This window comes from Puma concolor, chromosome A2 (assembly GCF_028749965.1).
Source record: "Puma concolor isolate L17-30 chromosome A2, mPumCon1.1.hap2, whole genome shotgun sequence".
NCBI classification, from domain to species: domain Eukaryota; kingdom Metazoa; phylum Chordata; class Mammalia; order Carnivora; family Felidae; genus Puma; species Puma concolor.
In genome coordinates, this window is record NC_141668.1 from 60,426,311 (window position 1) to 60,448,795 (window position 22,485).

The 22,485-nt window shown below is 39.9% G+C and overlaps 2 protein-coding genes across 5 annotated transcripts in view; one reads left to right on the forward strand and one right to left on the reverse strand.

The window, feature by feature from the left end:
* The first annotated feature begins 352 nt into the window (after nt 1-352).
* Nucleotides 353-16,521, forward strand: AGR2 (anterior gradient 2, protein disulphide isomerase family member). Of its 4 annotated transcripts, none has more exons than XM_025929920.2 (9): nt 353-409; nt 3,452-3,597; nt 3,811-3,874; nt 3,993-4,045; nt 4,518-4,591; nt 6,808-6,871; nt 9,261-9,344; nt 10,531-14,836; nt 15,085-16,521. In XM_025929920.2, the coding sequence occupies exons 2-8, from the start codon at nt 3,459-3,461 to the stop codon at nt 10,578-10,580; spliced, it is 528 nt and encodes a 175-aa protein (XP_025785705.1). In that variant the 5' UTR covers nt 353-409; nt 3,452-3,458; the 3' UTR covers nt 10,581-14,836; nt 15,085-16,521. The 4 variants fall into 4 exon arrangements, with proteins under 4 accessions (XP_025785705.1, XP_086551030.1, XP_086551028.1 ...); XM_086694904.1 differs by lacking the exon at nt 353-409 and adding an exon at nt 488-625; XM_086694902.1 differs by lacking the exon at nt 353-409 and adding an exon at nt 765-1,074.
* Nucleotides 16,522-17,346: 825 nt separating this feature from the next.
* The window catches only part of TSPAN13 (tetraspanin 13), a 31,433-nt gene continuing 26,294 nt past the window's right edge, over nt 17,347-22,485 (reverse strand). The window contains exon 6 of the mRNA XM_025929493.2: nt 17,347-18,420. Coding sequence (XP_025785278.1) covers nt 18,346-18,420 — 75 coding nt within the window. The 3' untranslated portion in view covers nt 17,347-18,345. The remainder of the gene's footprint in view (nt 18,421-22,485) is intronic.

The following is a 22,485-nucleotide window of genomic DNA, read 5'->3' on the forward strand; positions in this document are numbered from 1 at the left end:
CCCAAGGGGGAGAAAAAAATTCTACACACCACACACTCCATCCAATCATGTAAAGACAAATCAGCCTCCAGGCAAATCAAATGTCTTCATTTAAAGCTTACCTGGATTTGGCACGCTGCCCACTTTCCAAATCTCTTTAACAATAGACTTTCACAAACAGTTAAAAACAGGCACCCTGAAAAGCATACCCTTTGTGATGCTATTTTTAAAAACAAGGGACTCTTGAGCTAATTGCTGGGGAAAAGGAAAGTTCCTTTCTGAGTTTGTAACCTGTCCTTATGGGATTAGTGGGTGGGATTGAGCTGTGCTCGGGAGCATAAATAGAGGCTCAGCTGAGCTGGCTCACTAGGAGGTTTGGACCGCAGTGAGGCCAGCTGGCTCACACAGACAAGTGGGTGGGGAAATCCAGGTAAGGCTCCTGACAATAATGTTGGCAGGGCACTGGCAAGAGTGAGTTTGGGGCTCTGATTACCGTGTAAAGTTACAGGAATCAATAGAGAAAGAAGTGCAAGGTAGTTCCCAGGGCAATGAAATGAGATGTGGGGAAGGAATTTCCATCAGAGTCTTACCAGGGCCTTTCCTTGGCCAGAGCTGGTGGAGGGCTGCATTTCTGAGCTATTTCAAGGTAATGCTTTCTCCTTTTAGAAACAAGGGGTTTAAGAGTGGGTGAGCTCTAAGAGCTTTCAAGCCTGGAACAGGGCCTACGGTCTTCTGTCACTATGCACTGCTCATCATCTAATGCTCTGTTTCTTTCCCACTGGCTAAAGCACAGTTCCCCAGGACTACGAAATCTCAGCTCAGACTGCCTGCTAGGAACTACACGTGGGAATATTACTGCAGATCAGAAAAATGGTTCTTTTTCTCTGTTGTAAAGATATTCTTGTTGCACCTTCAATCTTGAAATTCATGGGATGGGCTACAAGAAAAGAGATGGGCTGGCTTTCCTGAAGCATTTACGAACAGGGACACTGAAACTTCCTGCAAATTCATTCCTTGCTAAAGATAAGAGGACGGACATACAGCCACCGTTTCATAGAGTGTGTGTTTGTATCCAAATTCTCATCATTTTCTATGGTTAGCATTGTGATTTTTTTGTTGTTGTTGTTGTTTTCTTTTGTTTTAGAGAGAGAGGGGGAGGGAGCATGAACAGTGGCAGAGGAAGAGAGAATGTTAAGCAGGTTCCATGCCCCGCACAGAGCCCAATAAGGGGCTTGATATCACGGCCCTAAGATCATGACCTGAGCTGAAATCAAGAGTCAGGGGCTTAACTGACTGAGCCACCCAGGCGCCCTGGCGTTCTGTTTTGAGGTGGTTTATGCAGGAAGTTTGCAGGCAGAGTCCACTTCGTATGAAACCTCAGTAGAATGAATGTCAGTAGTGAGCCCACAGTGGTGTATTTATAAAGCAGGAGTGACATTAGGCTTCAATGGGTCACCCTGCCATAAAATGCATGTATTATGTCAGCAGTTCCAGCCGGTAAGCTGTGCAGCTATTACAAGGGGTCCTGACAGTCAGGCAACAAGAACGGCCGGTGAGCAAAATAGATAAAACGTCTCACTACCAGTTCGTGATTATTTTTTCTAACATAAAGAGGTGCTGTTGCTATAAGTAAAATACAAAATCAAATGTTTGTTGATAAAGTAATTATTTGCCACAAAGTAATTATTTGTTATGAACCAACTAACATCTAAAAAGTACAATTATTCTCATGTCAAAGTTCTGTTTTGTTTTATTTTTTTCTTTTCTAGTGTTAAAAAGATGTCTTTGTACTAAGAAGGCTGGGAATTGTTGGCTATCTGTGTAGAAAATGAAGGAAGCGTATCCTTGCTTTTTGTTTGTCTTTTTTGAGTTAGACATTTGTGGCTACCTGTGATGGTTTGGATAGTAACTGGTCAGTTTAATCCAAGCCATCATCTGGGTTTGGTAACTTAGCAATGCTTTTTTTTTTCGAAAACAGCTAATGCTCAACAACAATTTCCACAAGCTATCAGAACATGAGAAAGGCCCCCCCACCCCCAGCTTAAAAATACTAACCATTGATAACCCATCCTGTTTCCTCTGCAGAATTTATTCAGACCTACACCAATATTAGTGAGATATGTTTAAGCAATTTCAGTCTTTGTCCTTCCTGGAACCCCATCCCCAATTCTGCATGTGATCAATAACCACAGCAACTTGCTAATGCAACTCTCTTTACTAGCTAGCTCTCTCCCTCCCTCACTCATAGATCTCATCTTACCGTTCACTTTCCTACTTATAGGCATCTGCTTTGTAGTAGTGAAGCTTTCCCAAAGAATTAACTGTGAAATACAGGAAGGGAAAAAAAATTAACAAAGAGATACCCATGGGTTGGTTCTCTGTATTATGAGTCCCATAGAATATTTTGTGCACTGAAAGACATGCCCACAGTCACCTACTGATACAGACCCATGGAGAGAGTCGAAGAACTGTCTCAGTAGACTGAACTTGCATCGACATATTTTAGTCAATTCAGAACTAAAAATGGAATTTGAGTAAATGTTACACTAGGGAGTTATGTGGGTACAAGTTTTCAGTGAAGCGACGAAGTTGGCAGGTTTTAATTTAAATAAGGATTCATTTTGGGGCGCCTGGGTGGCGCAGTCGGTTAAGCGTCCGACTTCAGCCAGGTCACGATCTCGCGGTCCGTGAGTTCGAGCCCCGCGTCGGGCTCTGGGCTGATGGCTCGGAGCCTGGAGCCTGTTTCCGATGCTGTGTCTCCCTCTCTCTCTGCCCCTCCCCCGTTCATGCTCTGTCTCTCTCTGTCCCAAGAATAAATAAACGTTGAAAAAAAAATAAATAAATAAAATAAATAAGGATTCATTTTACTTAGATCTTACTCTTTAACGGCAATGCCCCCATTTTACCAGAAGGCTGGAGATGTGTGTATGTTTAGGGCCCTTGTTTCAGGATGGGAAAATGGGAGCCAGCCCTGCAAGATGGAAAGATCCATAAGACCTCCTAAGCTTTCAACTCTCTGAATTTCAGACTCTCCATCTATAACATCAGGCATGGGTAGTGGGAATGGAGGAGTAGCCCCTAGGGTGCCGTCCAGTACTCAAAATTTCAAAATATAGAGCTTAAATGTAAACTCCTTTAGCTATAAGAGTATATACATCTATCTATTTTCTTAAAAAATATCTATATACCTATTTCTATACTGTAGGTTTCTATGGAGATCTACATCAGTATACACACACACACACAAACACACATACACACACACACACACACACATATGGCTGTACGCCTGTTAGTAGAAAAGTCAATAGATATTCACACTATGTATTCTTAGGAAAATTATGTGGAAGGTAGTTTTTCAAACCAGCTAAGCCTCAATTCCTTTGTATCCCATGGCCATGATGCAGTCTGAAGGTTTTAAAGCTGCTTGTTCCCTTTTGTTTTACTGATATTTTGCTTATTTCCACATCAGATTTGCCATGGAGAAGATCTCAGTGTCAGCATTCTTGCTCCTTGTCGCCCTCTCTTACACACTGGCCAAAGATATCACAGTCAAACCAGGAGCTAAGAAGGACACAAAGGACTCAGCACCCAAACTGCCCCAGACCCTCTCCAGAGGTAGGAGAGAGCTTCCGGTCGGCTTCCAATGCCACTTAATTGAGAAGCTGAGACTTGTGTGCCAAACATATTTTTGCATATGTTTCTTCTAAATTCATCAAAGTTTATCAATGTTTCTGCTTTGTATATTTATCCCAGTCTTCACCATTGCTTTTCAACATTTTTAGTCTGAAATTATAATAGCTTTAAATATACTGGTTCATTTTGTTCTAGGTTGGGGTGACCAACTCATCTGGACTCAGACATACGAAGAAGCTTTATACAAATCCAAGACAAGGTAAAGAGAAGGGTTACAGAGTTCTCCTAAAGCTCGCAAGTGCGCCACCTAGTGATACATAGCTGTACATGAAATCTTACTCATTAAAAATTACCCAATCTCTCTTTGTCTCTTACAGCAACAAACCCTTAATGATTATTCATCACTTGGATGAATGCCCACACAGTCAAGGTAATTTGTTCTTCTAAATATAATTTCCTTTATAGGCTTTTAGCTTTAGGGCCAAGGTTCAGGTCATTCATCTTTATATCCTTAGCACCTAGCATAGTTGAATAAAACATAACATCTTATGTAGTAAGAACCTATTTTAAAGTAACTCCAGGGGCGCCTGAGTGGTTCAGTCAGTTAAGCATCTAACTCTTGATTTCAGCTCAGGTCATGATCTCACACTTTGTGAGTTTGAGCCCTCCATCAGGCTCAGCGCTGACAGCACGAAGCCTGCTTGGGATTCTCTCTCTCTGCACCTCCCCTTCTGTGTGTGTGTGTGTGTGTGTGTGTGTGTGTGTGTGTGTGTCTCAAATAAATACACATGTTTTAAATTAAAAAAAATAATAAAAGTACAGTTCAACTTAAAATACAATAGAAAGCAATGCTTTCAGCCACTGATGAGATGGATACTTAGTGATTCTTCTTTGTATTCTAGCTTTAAAGAAAGTGTTTGCTGAAAATAAAGAAATCCAGAAATTGGCAGAGCAGTTCGTCCTCCTCAATCTAGTTGTAAGTTCACTTTTTTCATTGCTGACATTCCTCCATGACTCATTATTTGAAATCGACAATCCATCTTTTCCTATGCATTCTAGCCACACGGCACGGACTGGGGTCTGTTCCAAATGTCTCCTCTCACAGATTAGAGAGAGAGAGAGAGAGAGAAAGAGAGAGAGAGAGAAACATAGTTTATTAATAATCTATCTCGCATGCATATGCTTTTATTTAGTGATTAATAATTTTAGCTTGTCTGAAAAATGTGCTCTTGTGGTCAGGATTTTCTCTGTGGCTATAATAATTGGAAGGTTTTTGTCTTCGCAAGTCTCTTCCTGTGCCCCTTTGCCTCCAGTCCTTCTTAGTCCTTGTCTCCTCTCTCCCTGGGAGAGACAGTTTCCTGGTGGTCTAAATGAAATCACTGCACATGCAAAATAGCTTCCCCTCATTCCCACTTTCCTTCACCATCAACACCCCTCCTGTTGGTCAGGCTTTCTGTCTGCAAGTTCTTTCTACTGCAAGTTCTCTCTCTCTCTCCCCCTTCTTTCCAAGTTGACATAGGTTGGCTTCTTCAAAGAGCATTCTTGGGGCGCCTGGGTGGCTCAGTTGGTTAAGCATCTGACTTCAGCTCAGGCCATGATCTCATGGTCCACGGGTTCGAGCCCCATGTCAGGTTCTGTGCTGACAACTCAGAGCCTGGAGCCTGCTTCAGATTCTATGTCTCTGTCTCTCTCTGCCCCTCCCCTGCTCGTTCTCTCTCTCTCTCTCTTCCCCCCATCTCAAAAATAAATAAACATTAAAAAAAAAAAAAAAAAGAACATTCTCATCTTCCTCAGCACTCTTCCACGGGCTCACTTTCCTCTTTCTAACTTTCAGTATTAGTGACTTGGTGAATCTCTACTTGACATACTTGTCTTTTTCATATTTTATATTCTCTATGGACAACTTCATCGACAACTGTCTTTAACCAATGCCCACACACTGGTAATCCCCACATCTCATCCAAACATGCGACAATTTCCAACTTGTGTGTGCAATCGTGGTCCAGATATTGCATTAGTTAAGCTTCAATTCAACAGGTCCAATGCTGAATTTATCAGCTTGGTTCAAGATTTTCAAGGAGCTCTTCTTTCATTATTCCCTGTTTCACTGTAAGTGTTACTCTAGATGGCAATCTCCTACTCACCTTCAGCAGTCAAGAAACCCTGTGGTCTAACTGCTACATATTCTTGCTATTGGTCATTTCCCTGTAGAGTGAGGACTACTATTTAGTGTCACAATTTTTCTCCGCCTAGTTGACTACAGCATTGCTAAATGGCTCTGTGCCTACAAAATAAGTCCCAGCTAGTCCCACATGGCCATCAGGGTAACGATTCCGAAAACCAAACTGGGGTTATGGTACTTCTTCTAAATCTCTCCAGATGTTCTTGTCTACTCATGAACAAATGCAAACACTGGCATAGTGTGAAAGACTGCTCAAGAGCCAGCCCCAGAAGCAGCTCTCTAGCATCTTCTCTCGCCAATACCTCATGCATCCCCTATATTTCAATCCTCCCAAAACACATAGTCAGACCAGAAAGTGCTGTGCCTTTCTTCTACCTTTGTGCAGTCATTCCCCACTGTCTGCAGTGACCTCATTTTCCACGTAACCGACTCCTGTTCATTTTTTAAGACTCCTCCCTACTCACTTCAGAAAGTCTTAGTAAAACTTGCACACGGGGCTAAATGTCCTGTTCTGGTCACCCACTTCACCTGAACAGCCTCCATCATAACACTTCACCAACTGGATCCTCAATATTTATTTTCCTACCTGTATCTCTCAATTGCCAGTGCATTCCTTAAAGGTAAGTGCTATAAGACAAGCCTGTTTGTTTCTGTAATTTCTCTAAATGTGACTTCTGTTTCTTTCATTATTCTATTTCCTATCTCACCCAACATGTCTTCCCAAACATTAAAACTCCCTCCATATTCTCACTTCTTGAGTGTTTTTCCTCTTGATCCTATCATTCAGTCCTCTACATCAGGTTTTGAATTACAGTCTGTTCTATCTTATTTATTATTATTTCATGTGTATAACCTGCCTCCCCATGTGTATTATAAACTCTCTGTGGAAGAGATGTGCCTTAGAGTATCTCAAGATGCCTAGCCCTGTAACGGACACATTTCTGGATTAACAAGTATGAAAACAACTAAAGAACAGACCAACTAAAAGCTGTCTTTTCTTTTAATCTTAGTATGAAACAACTGATAAACACCTTTCTCCTGATGGCCAGTATGTCCCCAGAATCATGTTTGTTGGTAAGTAAAAGTGACAGTGAGATTAAGCACACCTGTCATTTCCCACGTGCTGCAGTATCTCTTGTTGACTCCCCCTCCCCATCTGCTATTCAGTCATGGCCATTGCCATTGTCATGCCCTAACAAGGGGTATGACATTCCTTTACACTTCTCAACCTATTTTCATTAGAAAATTCAAGCTTCTACCTATTTCCTCATCTGTTTCTCATCTGCTAACATTAACTTATCACGTCCTGTCACAAATACATCTGAAAAGGAAGCATTCCCATTAACTCTTTAAATGCATTGCCCATTTTCCTGAATACATCAGGCCTGTAAATACTTATTTTTCATCTGGCAAACTTCCAATTCGTATGTTGGATTTTTCATTCTGACATTTTTGATAATTATTTGGAGGAAAGTGAGGAAGATGCACTGGAATAAAAGAAATCAGAGGAGTCATGCACCTTCCAGCCACCGGTACTTTTCAGGTGCTGTTCTGTCTGCTGGAAAGGTCTTCCTGCTTCCCCCATGCACTTCCCCCATCACCGAGTTAACTCCCCAGTCATCCCTGTCGTTCACTGACCTGGCACAATCCCCACTATGTGCTCTTGTGACATCATGTTCCTCTCAAGAGACACACTTACCTCAGTGTTAAGTTTGCATTTAGTGGGTGATTGTTTAGTATATATTTTCCCCCACAGGACCACAGCTCTTGGGGGCAGGTACTGTGTCTGTTTCTTCTCACCCTCCTATTTGCAGAATGACCCTCTGGTAGGCTGGCAATAAATATTTGTTAAACGACTGAACAAATGAATTGGGAGTGGCTTTGAACCAAGTCAGAGTGATTTAAGGACACTGTATAAATAAATCCACCCCATGGCAGAGCCCACGCTCACTGAGCTCTAACTCGCTATTGGACCATCTAACTCACTAAAGACACATTAACAGGGGAGAGGAACAAGTGAGGGATATAAAGGAAAAAAGCTGAACTGGAGCTAATAGTACAGATTCCATTTTGTTAGCATTTAGAAAACTGAGAGCCCTTAAACCGGGACTTTATAGGTCACCCAGTTACATTCTGTGCAGGAGTTCTTTTCATAGTATCCCTGTGTAAGGGCATTTTAACCCACATTCAATGCCTTCCAAAAAACCCACCTCAGGCAGCTTGCTTGCTCTTCCAGCTCAGGAGTTTCCACACTGCCTGCATATTAGAATCACCTAGAAGATTTTAAAACTCAAGCTATCAAGCTGCCCAGCCACATCTCAAACCCATTAAATCAGAATCTTGCGCAGGGGAAGGCATGGGGGGGGGGGTGGGGGGAGGCTGGAGGTATTTCTTAAAGCTCTCTAGTGGTTCCAGGGTGCAGGCCATGGCTTGTGAGCCAATGGTTGTTAAAAAGCTTTTCTTATGTTAATTTATTACAAAGAGTAGACCGTGTGTTTGTATCCTGTGCACGTAGCAGAAGTATAATAGGTTTTAAGTCTTTGTTGAACAAATAGATGTCTGCTTTCTGTAATTAATGTCAGTTGGTACCATTCCAACATTCTGAAATGAAAGATTGCCCACTTAAGTACCAGCAACAGACTCTGCATGCAAGCGTCTGGTTCTCACAGGACCTCTTCATCTTATTTTCAGGACATGTACCTTAAGCTCCTTCAATCTTCTCTTGCAAGACAAGGTGCCTAGACTTGTGTAGACCCTAGTATCACCCTTTTTGATACACCTTATTGTTAAAATACCTTTTTTTCTCATTAAGTGAAAAGTTAACTTGAAAGCTTCAAGTTAAATACAAAACATGAAAAAATGGACTTAAACCTATAGGGACATATATATGCATGAGGGAAGACTCTTAAGTCTTTATTTTTCAAATGCATCCAGATAACAATAAAGTAAAAAAAAAAAACAGGGGAACTACATGCTTATTTGAACTTTGCTTCTCTTACAGGTTGGCATTCTTTACTTGATTAAAAACAACCTTGGGTTCTGAAAACTAGCATTGGATGTGGGTTTCTAATTATCTAGGTTGCTCTTGGTAACACACTGCAATTACCACATAAGCATTTCAAAAGTTTAAAATAATTCTTTAGTAGGGAATGCCAATGTTTCCACCAAAGCACCAAACACCACCCCGAAAGTATGTATTATTCTGTTTTCGAGTTGCTATAGATAGGACAGCAGGGTTCATAACCTTTCCCACAAATAGCATTCCACAGCTGTCAAATACTCCGGGCCCTGGTTGGGGGACTGCAGCCACTGGCAGGGATGCAGAGTGGATGGCATGGAACTCCGTGAGACAGATCACACGCTGTGTTCCTTGCGTGGGCCACGGACAAACACATAGGCTTCTTCACACAGCAGAGCTTACTTGAAAACAGAGACTTCATTCCTGTTTGGTTTTTCTTTGTAGACCCATCCCTGACAGTTAGAGCTGACATCACTGGAAGATACTCGAATCGTCTCTATGCTTACGAACCTTCAGATGTAGCGCTCTGTAAGTGTTACCTCCTGTGAACATACCTATTACTGTTGCTCTAGGAGTAGAGTTCTGGTGAGGAGAATCAGTTTGACCCTAACTAGCCTTGTGCAAATCATATTCACCTAGATCTCATTTATTTTAAATCTCAATGAAAGACTATTTAGATTAGGTGTCCTTTTCTCTTGGAGGATTCTGTGACCACATTACCTGCTTTTCAACTTTCCCTTAGGCAGTCTATCCCATAACTCCTACCAAAGAATAAATGCAGTAGTAATTGTTTTATTACAATAGTAATAGTGGTAATCTGCATGCCTTATGTAGTTTTTCCAAAAGATGAAAATGAAATAACGTAGTCCAGTTTGTTGACATTGAGTTTAAGTTTAATTTTAAAGATCAGAAGGAAAGACGGCTCCCAGTAGTTGGAAAGATTCTCACTTTGCCTGGATTTGCCATAAAATGGAAAGACAAGACAGTGCAGATAAAGCACCTCAGTGGGAGACTGTACCTAGTTGTCACATCTAATTAGTCCTTCTGGGAAGAAAGTTGGGCTTTACCCCAAGAACCAATTCTGCTCAATGACTAGTGGCCGCGTAGAACTATATCGCCCAATATGTGAGCCATGAGCTACACATAGCACTTCAACAGTCAATTAATTAAAATTCAAAATTCAATTCCTCTGGCACACTAACCACAGTTTAAGCACTCAGTGCACCGGCACTGGAGATTTTTCATCATCACAGTAATGTCTATTGAGCGGCATTGACCTAAAATATTACTCTGAGAAAGACAGTGAAGCTGCATCTGGGCAGCAGCAAAGATTATCATGGTCCATTGGCAATGCCTCTGGTGGGTGCCGGGAGGACCAGGGAAGCACATTCCAAGCACTGGACATTCTCGAGATAAGAGCATATATCTTAATAAGACTTTGGACTCCTTAAAGGCAGGTATCCTGCACAGGTAATATCACAGTGCTTTGTAGAAAAGGCATGTAATAAATATTGGAAGAGAACTGGAATGTAAGTAAAAGCCATTCACATACTTTTGGGAAAAAATTTCATAATAAAATTACCAACTCTTCACCCGATCATGAAATAGAACCCCATTTAGACAATGAATAAAGTACCCAAGTTTAGGGGTTTACTAGATCTATCAACACAATTGCTGGTGGCATCTTGACTGTGGCAACCTTTTCCCCCATTAGTGCTTGACAACATGAAGAAAGCTCTCAAATTGCTGAAGACTGAATTGTAGAGAAAAAGCAACATCTGCAAGCTTTTCCTTCTGTGTCAGGCCTTGAGACTTAAGAAGATCCTAGAAGACTTTGGAGAATGCAGGAACACAGATGGACACACTGATTAATTAGATCAGGGTTATTGTTACAACAGTTACTTTTTTTTAATTTGAAGTATATATGTATGAAAACAATCTTGCATACTACCAAGGTCAGCCATGATTTTTTTTTTTTAAAAATAAATCCTTTTGGGGGTGTTCAATGTTATTTCTTCCCCCAACTTAGTCCTTCAGAGAAAAGCTACTTAATTCATTCACCAAATAGGACTTCTGGACACACAAAATGTTCAAAGAGGAGACAAGACAAACTTCACTGGAGCAATGAAGACCAAAGACAGTCAAAGTTATCACCTCACCTCATTATGTAGTTTGTCACTGGGTGCCTAAAAATAGTCATGAGCTTAGTCAACAGAAGCACCAAAACAGAATATGTGTTAGTGTAAAAGAATATGTACAAAGGCATCCCAAGAAGATTGGGCACCTCACTGAAGACAACCCCTCCCCACCCTGGTGGGGAACTCCTTATACACACTTTAAGAATTCAATTTTAGTTAGATATTGCACAATTTAACCCTCTCAGAGAAAGCCTCTAGCAGACAGCTTTCTCCACCAGAGCACTAATTCAGTGAAAAGGTCATTCAAAGAACATCTGCACCCTTGAACATACCCTCAAGAAATGCTAAGAACTAGCCTTATGATACATTTGATCTCTCAAAATCATTCAAGAAACACAGAGTTCTGTGAAGAGGCCAATGGCAACATTATTTAAACATACTTTTAAAAAAAGGCAACCTGGAAATATAATGGTTACATAGTTTATGAACTCACAGGGCACTATGTTGTCCTCTATAAAAATAAACACTATGAAGAAACAAAAGGATAAGTGAAAAAGAATTTAAGAATATGTGCTGTAATGGCAAAAGCAGGAAGTGTGTGCACACACAGGTTAGAAAGAGAAGATGCAAACACACAAACTTTTGCTTTAAGCATATGGAAACATCAGCAAAGCCTGTTCTAACAAACCCTTTCTTGCCATCTCCCGATCTTTCCTTTGTGTTCAAATAAATTTAAGCGAAAGCATATGTTGACAACCTAACTACACAGAATTGGAAGAATGCTGTAGGTCAAGGGAGTGTTATTTCAAACAGCTGAATAAAAAGGTTGGTAGCACACTGTCAACATAAAATGGCGCAGCCACTATAAAATATATATATATTTATATATATATAAAATATATATACATGGCTGTTCCTTACAAAATTAAACCCAAAATTACCATATAATCCAGTAAATCCACTTCTGAGTATGTCCCCCAAACACCTGAAAGCAGGGAAAAGCTATCTGTGTACTGATGTTCATAGCAGCATTTGTCACATAGTCAGGAGGAGGAAGCCACCCAAATGTCCATCGGTGGATGGATGGATAAACAAAATGCGATAAACACATACAATGGAATGCTATGCAGCCTTAAAAAGGAAAAAAAAAATTGTGACAAATACTACAGCATGGATGAACCTTGAAAACACTATGCTAAGTGAATAAATAAGTCAGTCACAAAAGGACAAATACGTTGTTTCCACTTACATGAGGTGTCTGGATAGTCAGATTCACCAACACAGCAAGGAGCATGGTAGTCGCCAGGGGCTGAAGGCTAAGGGGAATGGGTGAGGCAGGTGTTATTGTTTACCAGGTGTGCACTGTGAACTTGGGAAGATGAAAAAGCTCATGGTGCATAGACACTTTTCCAAAGAAGACGTCCGGATGGCTAAGAGACACATGAAAAGATGCTCAGCATGGCTCATCTTCAAGGAAATACAAATCAAAACCATGATGAGATTCAACCTCACACCTGTCAGAATGGCTAAAATTAACAACAGAAGAAAAACAACAGGTGTTGGTGAGGATGCAGAGAAATGAGAACCCTCTTGCACTGTTGTTGAGAATGCAAACTAGTTTGCAGCCACTCTGGAGAACAATATGGAGGTTCCTCAAAAAACTAAAAGTAGAACTACCCTACCCAGCAATTGCACTATTAGGTATTTACCCAAAGGATACAAAAAAAAAACAAAAACAAAAACAGATTTGAAGAAGTACATGATGCACCCCAATGTTTATGGCAGCATTATCAGCAACAGCCAAACTATAGAGAACCCAAATGTCCATCAACTGATAAATGTATACAGAAGATGAAGTATATATATACACAATGCAATATTACTCAGCCATCAAAAAAGAATGAAGTCTTGCCATTTGCAATGATGTGGATGGAGCTAGAATGTATTATGTTAAGCAAAATAAGTCAACCAGAGAGACAAATACCATATGATTTCACTCAGGTGTGGAATTTCAGAAAACAGATAAATGTATGGGAGGGGGAGAAAGAAAAAAGATGGAAACCACAAGAGACTGAGGGCTGATGGAGGGAGGGAGGTGGGAGATGGGTTAGATGGGTGATGGGTACTAAGGAGGGCACTTGTGATGAGCACTGGGTGTTGCATGTAAGGGATGAATCACCAAATGCTACTCCTGAAACCAATATTGCACTGTATGTTAACTAACTAGACCAGATTAAAAAAGGGAGGGGGGGGAGAAAAAGCTCATGGTGATGGTTGTAGAACAATGTGAATGTACTTACTGTCACTTAATTATACACTTACAAATGGTTAAAAATGATACATTTTATGCTATGTGTATTTTACCACACTAAAAAAAATTTTTTTTTTCTCAGTTTTATTGGCGGCCCCATGGCTTAGGTGGAAAAAGAGAAAGTAATTTAGAAAAAAAATTGGTAACATAAATCGCCTGTGAGTCATTTACATGGATGTTCAACATGCCTGGTTAAACCATTTTCACCTGCTTAAGAGCTGCAGGCTTCAAATGATCATCTATGACTGCTTAGCTCTGTTTTGGTTTTTTGTGTGTTTCATGCAGTCAGTAACCCTAAGTAGCTTCTAAGGTCCTTATATTTAGCAATCACTGGTGAGCACAGGAGCTGGCGGAGAATTTAAAACATGCTCTGTGTCAAGAACAGAACTTTCTTCAGTCACTCACCAATGAGTCAGAGTTCAAAGTCCAAGTAAAATGAGCCTAACCTTTGAAAAAGCCACTCGTCAAGTTGTGACCTCCTAAACTGTAAAATGCAAGAACTTGAAAGTAAGCAAAGGTGGTTTCACCCTCCGAGTGGTATCACAGTCCATTGTTTGCCATATATTCTAACTCCAAGCAACGCTCTCCGGCCCTCATTTGAAAATGAATTCCAAAAGCTGATTTTCCTGAGGAGACGGATGAGAAGTAGCCTGGCACATGGTACAGGAGTCTGATTTTCCCCCTTGCCCACTATCTCCAGAGGTATTTCAGTGACTACAATTGCCCGGTTGTGATCACGACAAACAAGAAGACCTCTGTTCTCTTCTCTCTCTCTGGGGTTGAATGGAGGCGTGGGGTAAAGGGCATTACTGGGTTGCTCCCTTAAAATTGTTCAGAAAGCATTGACCAGTAACACACACTCTAATTACATTTGGCATTGTCAGGTGGAAAATTAACTGCTAGCCCCAAGCATAACAAGTGCATAGCAACTCCACACAAATCCCCTGGAATTTCCAGAAACCTGAAAAACGCGGTACTTAACTTTATTGTCAACTCTAATAATAAAATTGACATGTGAATGATCCTATTTGTACAATCACAATGTCTGAAAGTGTTTTTCTCTCACAAAATACGGTGTAAAAATGTGATTCTAATTTGTGCAATACCAGCTATGAGGTGAAATCGTTTCATACATTTACTCAGTGCATTTTCAAAAGCACGCATAAACTAAAACAGGGATAAACAAATATTAAAAAAAAAAGGTAGGAGGAGGTTTTTGGCTTAAGGGAACTAAGATTTTAAGCCACTATTCTGGATTCTTTTCTTTGCACGGTTGTACTCAGTAGCATATTAGTTAGGCTGAACATGCAGAACTGGTTTTCATACCAAAGTCACTGTTTAGATCACAGAGCATCTGAGGTGAATGTATGCTACATGAACTCTGATTTTAGGAATTATAGCCTCACATTTTTCCCTTGTATTAGCATAATATTAAGTAAAATTTCACCCTTCATATCAAGGTTGACTGGGCAAATGTTCTAAGAAATAAATATTCCTCTTAATGGAATATGTAAATAGAAAAAAAGAAATTTAAAAAACAAGTGTAGCTTCTTTTTTAAAAATAAATGTTAGTTTTGGGGCGCCTGGGTGGCGCAGTCGGTTAAGCGTCCGACTTCAGCCAGGTCACAATCTCGCGGTCCGTGAGTTCGAGCCCCGCGTCGGGCTCTGGGCTGATGGCTCAGAGCCTGGAGCCTGTTTCCGATTCTGTGTCTCCCTCTCTCTCTGCCCCTCCCCCGTTCATGCTCTGTCTCTCTCTGTCCCAAAGATAAATAAACGTTGAAAAAAAAAATAAATTAAAAAAAATAATAATAAATGTTAGTTTTAGAAGAGAGGAGTTCTAGAGTCTTGAGTGTGCATGACAGCTGTTTGTCATAACTCAAGGACTGACCCTGATCTGAAATTCACCCTCCTCTGATGCCGTGTGTTTGTAGCAACATCTCTGTGCACGTAAGCAGTGGCCCTCCTGTAATGCTGGGATCAGCCTGACTTCTGTAGCCGCATTAGCGGCCGTTTGGGATTCAGGATAGACCCATTCAGAGGCCTTTCCAGTGGGTTTATAATAAAGTGTGCAATGGGAGTTTTATCTCTGCCTGCAGAACACAAAGATCCACAGGAGACCTCCCAGAAGAGGCTAGACAATCCATCACCTTCAGATCTGCCCAAGGGACAGCAGGCCCAGATTAATCTAACAAGGCTGCTCTTGGTACTTGAGAATGTATTATTTCTTGAATGGTTAATCATTAGCTACCACCCACTCTTAGAATGCTATAGTTTAGTAGCCCTAAAGATTCATGCTTCCCAGGCCCTGATTCGTAATTGGGTTGACCCAAATAAGGTCACTGCAATTAGAGCGCAAACAGGGCTATGGAAGAGCCCTTTCCACATATAATCATTTTGTACCAAGAAAAGTATTACATCAAGAGATACCAGAATCTCAAGGGAACTTCCAAATTTAACAAAGCAAACGAGGAAAATACAAAATGCCTTAAAGACAGTGTTCAAAAATCTCACTTGCTTCATGCATCACTTCCAATCTCATCTTATGGGATAAGTAGGAACAATGTTACGGTTGCCCAGGGCCCAATGTGGCATTGAAGGAGAGCAGACTATGCCACTCTTTGACATAAAGATTATTTTGAGCTGATTATTTTTTTAATGTTTATTTTTGAGAGAGAGCATGAGCAGGAGAGGGGCAGAGAGAGAGAGAGAGAGAGAGAGAGAGAGAGACGATCTTTGGATCTGTGCAGACAGCAGGTAGCCCAATGTAGGCCTTGAACCATGAGATCATGACCTGAGCTGAAGTCAGACGCTCAACCGAGCCACCCAGGCACCCCTTGAGCTGATTATTCTTGAAAAAAAGAGGACACAGGAGCAGTTCTGCAATGAGAGTAGAGGTTAATCCTTCTTTAAGGAAAATTTACATTTATAAAGGAAATCCCTATATGTAAAGGTGTCTCCTTCTCTGCACCAGGAAGAGAATGACTCTAAATCACAAGAAAGGTAGCAATGTAGAAGTCACTGACCAAAACCCATTTTACAAGACATGCCTTTGTTTACAGTGCTTTTCCTGTTAACCCCTGTAACTATCCTTCCCTCCAATTTCCACCTCCCAACACACACCCCTTTCTTTAGTCTTTAGCTAAAGACAGTATTTAAGATGATGTCTTGGGCTATCATGGGGAGTTTCTGAGCTTTCGGGGGTATTTCCTATGTATACATAAGATATTCATGTTAATAAACCTGTTTTTCCCTTGTTGATCTGACTTTTCTTACACATGGTCTAAGACAAGAACTCGGAAGAGCAAAGAGAAAACTATTTTTCCTTCCTGACAGTACCATGGGAACTGCACAATTTGGTTTTCTTGTAAAATCAGCCGGTCTTCCAGAGTCATAGAGGTGACACCACCACCAAATGCTCTAAAATTCTATATATCGACCATTTGCACCCTTTCTTGGCCTAAAACCCATCGCTGTGACAATTACCAATAAAAGACTATATATATAGCACATAGACTGCAAGAACTTATGAACTGTCAATAACATGAAGGAGCTTACATATTTTCCACAAATAAATACAAATGACTTCTCTTTTTAAAAAAAACGCTATATGGGGCTCCTGGGTGGCGCAGTCGGTTAAGCGTCCGACTTCAGCCACGTCACTATCTCGCGGTCCGTGAGTTCGAGCCCCGCGTCAGGCTCTGGCTGATGGCTCGGAGCCTGGAGCCTGTTTCCAATTCTGTGTCTCCCTCTCTCTCTGCCCCTCCCCCGTTCATGCTCTCTCTCTGTCCCAAAAATAAATAAAAACGTTGAAAAAAGAAAAAAAAAAACAAAAAAAAACGCTATGGAGAATTCTCACTGTGGAGAAAATATTAAACACTGAAACATTTCAAGAAAGAATGTGGGGAGGACTACCAGTAGACATCAATGCTGGGAGTTCATTTCCATGGCTAGATTATACACTACAATGGCAGGACTGGACTGTCGGTCAGAGTGAATAAAGCAATAAAGAAAAGAATTCCATTTCACTGAATTCATTTAGCAATTCTTCCATTAATTTAATTGAAACATTCACACACAAAGAAAGGTTTCCATTCTTTAATTTTTTAACATAATCTACAGAACCACAATACTATTTCAAATTCAAATTATGGGAGCTCACATTCAAATATGCTTGGATTTGACGAGTTGCTGTCACAATACTGAGAAAATTCATGAAAAAGGTATTTAACAATTTGTAAGATAATCAAATATCTTTTTGCTACATGGGCCAATGCATTAATAGTAACTTGTTTAAAAATGCAGTCTTTTGGACTTCAAATTATTATAAAAGAATAAGAAGGTTACATAGCTAGACTTTCTCAATTTCCCAAACTCATTACATCTTGAAACCTGAAGCAAATGTTACACATCAGAACATTCATGAGACCATTTCTCCTTTGTACTTACCTATAAGAATCAAAAACTAAACCACACGTTCCTAAAGACATAGCTATTTCTAGGCTACATTAGTGTAATCATAAAAGACTACTGGAACTAAATTATCACTTTTATGTTAACAATTTTCACAATACAGCTTTCCTAAAAAGACAAAAAAAAAAAAATGGGGGAATTTGGATTTCCCTTACTGAATTTAACCTAACAGAATTTCACCCTTTCTGGCTGTAATAAATGTCAACTCTTCTTTCCAGTAGGAACTATCTACACAGCACAGTGCTACATACAATTAATTATTCCAGTGAGATGTATATTTAGATTTACAATATGATCAACACAATCGTGCCATACAAAGTTCTTCTGCAGGTAAAAATGCTAAGAAAGGCCACAGTGGACAGTGCCAGACACTGTGAATACAGTAGATTACAGGTACCACTGAGGTTCAGAGGAGACCACGAGTATCTAATTTTTTTTCAGCAATGGAAAAGGAAAACATTTAGAGAAACGTAAGAATAAAAAATATATAATTCCACTGTCAATAATGTAACTTTTCAGATACTGCTTCCTTAAACAGGCAAATTAGCTGAACTTTAAGTTAGAGAAAGTGAACAAGATCAGAATATGAAAGATGTTCCTTGTTTTCGCATCAAAGGAATGCACTAGGATTAGCACGAGGATCTTTCTGGTTCCTGTATCTGTAGGTCAGCCAAACACCCAGGATCTGGAATGGAAGAAAAAAAAAAAAAAGAAAAAGAAAAAGAAAGAGAAAGTAACAGTTGTATATATTTCTTCAGTGCATCAATACATAATTCTGGACCTCTGAAGCGCTTTGCATTATTTGTTCAAAGAGGAAGAAGTTTCTTTTTTTCCTTTTAAAGTGTAGTGACTAGCCCAAATTAGAGGCCCTAAGAACAATTACTATGACTACTGTGGTAGGCCAAATAATGGCCTTCCACAGATGTCTGCAACATAATCCCCAGAACCTGACAGAATAGGTACCTTACATGGTAACAGGGACTATGCAGATGTGATTGGGTTAAAGATCTTGAGACAGGGAGATTATGTGGGTGGGCTGGCTGATGTAATCATAAGAAGGAAGAAGGACAAACAAAATCAGAGTCACAGAGAAAGGGTGATGTGATGACAGATGCAGAGGGGACAGTCAGAGAAAGGATGCTGCACTGCTGCCTTCGACGATGGAGGCTAAGTCCACGTGCCGCCTTCGAAGATGGAGGCCACGGCCACAAGCTGCACACTGTAGGAAGCTCTAGAGGCTGCCAAAGGCAAGGAAACAGGCTCTCCCAGAAAGCCTCCAGAAGGAGTCTGCATTTGACACTTCTGACCTCTAACAGCATAAAATCATAAACCCGTGTTGCTTGAAGCAACTCTTACAAACACTGAATTGTCTGGATAGCTAAAATATCACATATTCTGATAATTCAGAAACAAGCTGAGTTGAGGGAAAATTCAGCAGTAACAAAAACCCCACAGTAACAAATTTTGCTAATGGAGATCATTAAAAAATGTTACAATTCCTACCTCCCGAAGGGCACAAAGATCCGTAATTTTAGAAAAGTACTAAGTTGTTATTGTGCTGTTTCTTAAACCAGGTTTACCAAAGCGTTAACCAACATAATTTTTTTTTTAATTAAGAAATGTGTTCATTCTGTTTCTGCCCTCTCAAAGTTGATTTACTTAAAATAATCAAAAATTCCTAGACTGAAAAGATATAAAAATTTAATGGAACAAAATGAATTTCAAATTATATTTTCCACTTTAGATCTGTAACAACTTTTCACCTAAATTTTGTATATTTGACTTCATTACTACTCATGAGCCCTCTAAACTACTTCTGGAGAATTATGATCACTCCACCATTTTCTCCCTTACCACAATAATAACCCCGGTGTTGTTATAAAATTGACGACCAGCACTGATTAGTTACAACACGTAAGAGCTGATGGAACTACGATCGTTGAGGTGAATCAAGGAAAAATAAGTCTACTTTAAGGAAGTGGAAAGTTTGGGTTGAAATACATACGACAGGGGTAGAAAAGGAATTTACTTAACACATCAAGAGTACTTTGTGACATGCTCTGTTCTTCACACTTTACGAATTCAAACAACTTCCCGAACACCCTACTTGATGGGAACTATCATTATCCTTATTCCACCAGCAAAGGAACCGAGGCCAAGAGAGGCTAAATAACCGAGTGATAGTCACACAGGTCATGAGTGCTAGAACCGTGGTTCAAACCTGGAGTGATGCTCTCAGTGTTTGTGGTTGTATGTGAAATCTAATGTGCTGAAGGCCGTTCTCAGGCTTACATTCCACCTACCACTTCAACCAGGCTGGTTGTTACAATGCTCAAATATTTACACACCCGTTGTCAAAGAGCAACTCCATGGACACCCCCCAACCCGCCCAAGCATCATTTCCTTCACTCTGCCTCAGAAATGCTGCACACGGGAAGAGCTTTTGGCGAGAATTTTTGAGGTTTTAATTTTTTTTTTTAAATGTTTACTTATTTATTCTGAGAGAGAGAGGGAGAGACAGAAGGGCAGAAAAAGAGAATCCCAAGCACGTTCCTTGCTGTCATTGCAGAGCCCGACACAGGGCTGGAGCCCGCAAATCAGGAGATCATGACTTGAGCAGAAATCAAGAGTTGGATGCTAAACTGACTGCACCGCTCAGACGCCCCTTAAATATTCTGACTATCAGCCCTGGATATATGCCGATGGTGTACGTTACAGTTCTTAGGGGAAACAAAGCAAATGGGTAAAATTAGACCCTCATAATCGGAGGCCACATTTTACCAAAACTTAATTCCTCCAATTCAGCTGTAAGTGACAAAATGAGACAGTCTCTTCTTTTGCCTTATTGTTGAGCCACTATCTCATCCCTCATTTCCATGGAGTTTGGAAGGGAGGCCACACCCAAAGTGCAAAAAGATCAAAGTTAGGTAATGGATTTTAAGCTTACAAAGCTGCTTAAAATGATTTGAAGATTTTCAAGGGTAACTTTGACTAGAAGGGATCATGAACTCGGCTGATCCTAGAACCTACATCTAGAATGCAGGTCACCAACATAGAAATTGTGTCATAAGCCTATATATTATGCTTTATGTTTATTTATTAAATATAGGAAGACAAAAGGTAATATGCCAAAATATAAAGATTGGTATTTGTAATTTTAGTTAGTAAATACATGTAATTTTTCATCTTAATAATTTTCTGTATTTTCTACAGTTTCTACAAAGAACGTGTGCTAACTTTTTAACTTTTTTTTCAGATTCTAAATGGTTTTTTTAGGGTTTAAGTTTATTTTCAGGCATGATAAATAGTTCAAATCATTCTGTTTCACCTATGAGAGGAAATCATTGGTTCGGTTAGTTAGCCTCATCCCTATGATTCGGTGAAATACTGAATACGACAAAAAATTGAAAAGTGAGAGTACCTATAAAATATTTACTAACCAGAAAATATCATGTGGGATAAATTATTTTTAAAATCTCTAACCAGGTTTCAAAGGACATGGTATATAAAATATAAAGCAAGAGTCTATGAAAGAACAATGTCTTCTTACCTCTTAGATACCTAAGACTCAAGAGTTTATATTAACAGAAATGATAAACAAACAAACAAACAAACAGTAGGAGGAGGGATGAATAGGCAGAACAGAGAAGACCTACAGGGCAGGACAGCAAAAAATATTCTGTATGATATTATAATGATGTCATTATAATACATGTCATTATACATTTGTCCAAACCATATGATGTACAAAAGTAAACCTTAACATAAACTATGGACTTTGAGTGATTATGATGTGTCATTGTGGGTTCATCAACTGTAACAATGTCCCACTGTGGTGAGTAATGGTGACAATGGAGGAGACTATGCATGCCTTTCTAAGGGCAGGGATATATGGGAATCTCTGTACCTTTCTCTCAGTTTTGCTATGGACCAAAACCTGCTCCAAAAAAATAATAAATAAAGTCTGTTTTTAGAAAAAAAAATAGGTGGAGCGCCTGGGTGGCTCAGTCGGTTAAGTGTCCGACTTCGGCTCAGGTCATGATCTCGCAGTCTGTGAGTTCAAGCCCCGCATCAGGCTCTCTGTGCTGGCAGCTCAGAGCCTAGAGCCTGTTTCAGATTCTGTGTCTCCCTCTCTCTCTGACCCTCCTCCATTCATACTCTGTCTCTCTCTCTGTGTCTCAAAAAAAATAAATAAATAAATGTTAAAAAAATTAAAGAAAAAAAAAATAGGCATAATTGAAGGTAGTGTAACCTGATGAGAAGAAAACGGAGCTGCTCAAAAGAATCAAATTCAGGGCACCCGTGTGGCTCAGTTGGTTAAACATCCAACTCTTTATTTCAGCTCAGGTCATGATCTCATGGTTTGTTTTTAAATAAACATTTAAAAAAAATAAAAAATAAAGAATTAAATTCTCAAAATAAATCCCAAAATAAAAAGGAAACCAAGTAGCAAAATCCTGATAATTGTTGAATCTGGCTAATGGGGTAATGGAGATGGCTCATCCCGATTTTTTTTCTATCTGTATTTTAAGTTGTTTCATGGGGAAAAAAAATCATACTGATTAAAGGAAAGGAAGAAATAATGCACAGAATTGTTTTTAAACAATACATCAATTTTCTTGTCCGATGTCACAACCAACCCACTAGACAGCTCTTTCTTGAGAAAAAGTGAAACAGAAAAAATGCTTAGAATAGGAAGAGATGTCAGGGGAGACTTCTTTTAAAAAATGAATATTAACCTTGGTCTTTA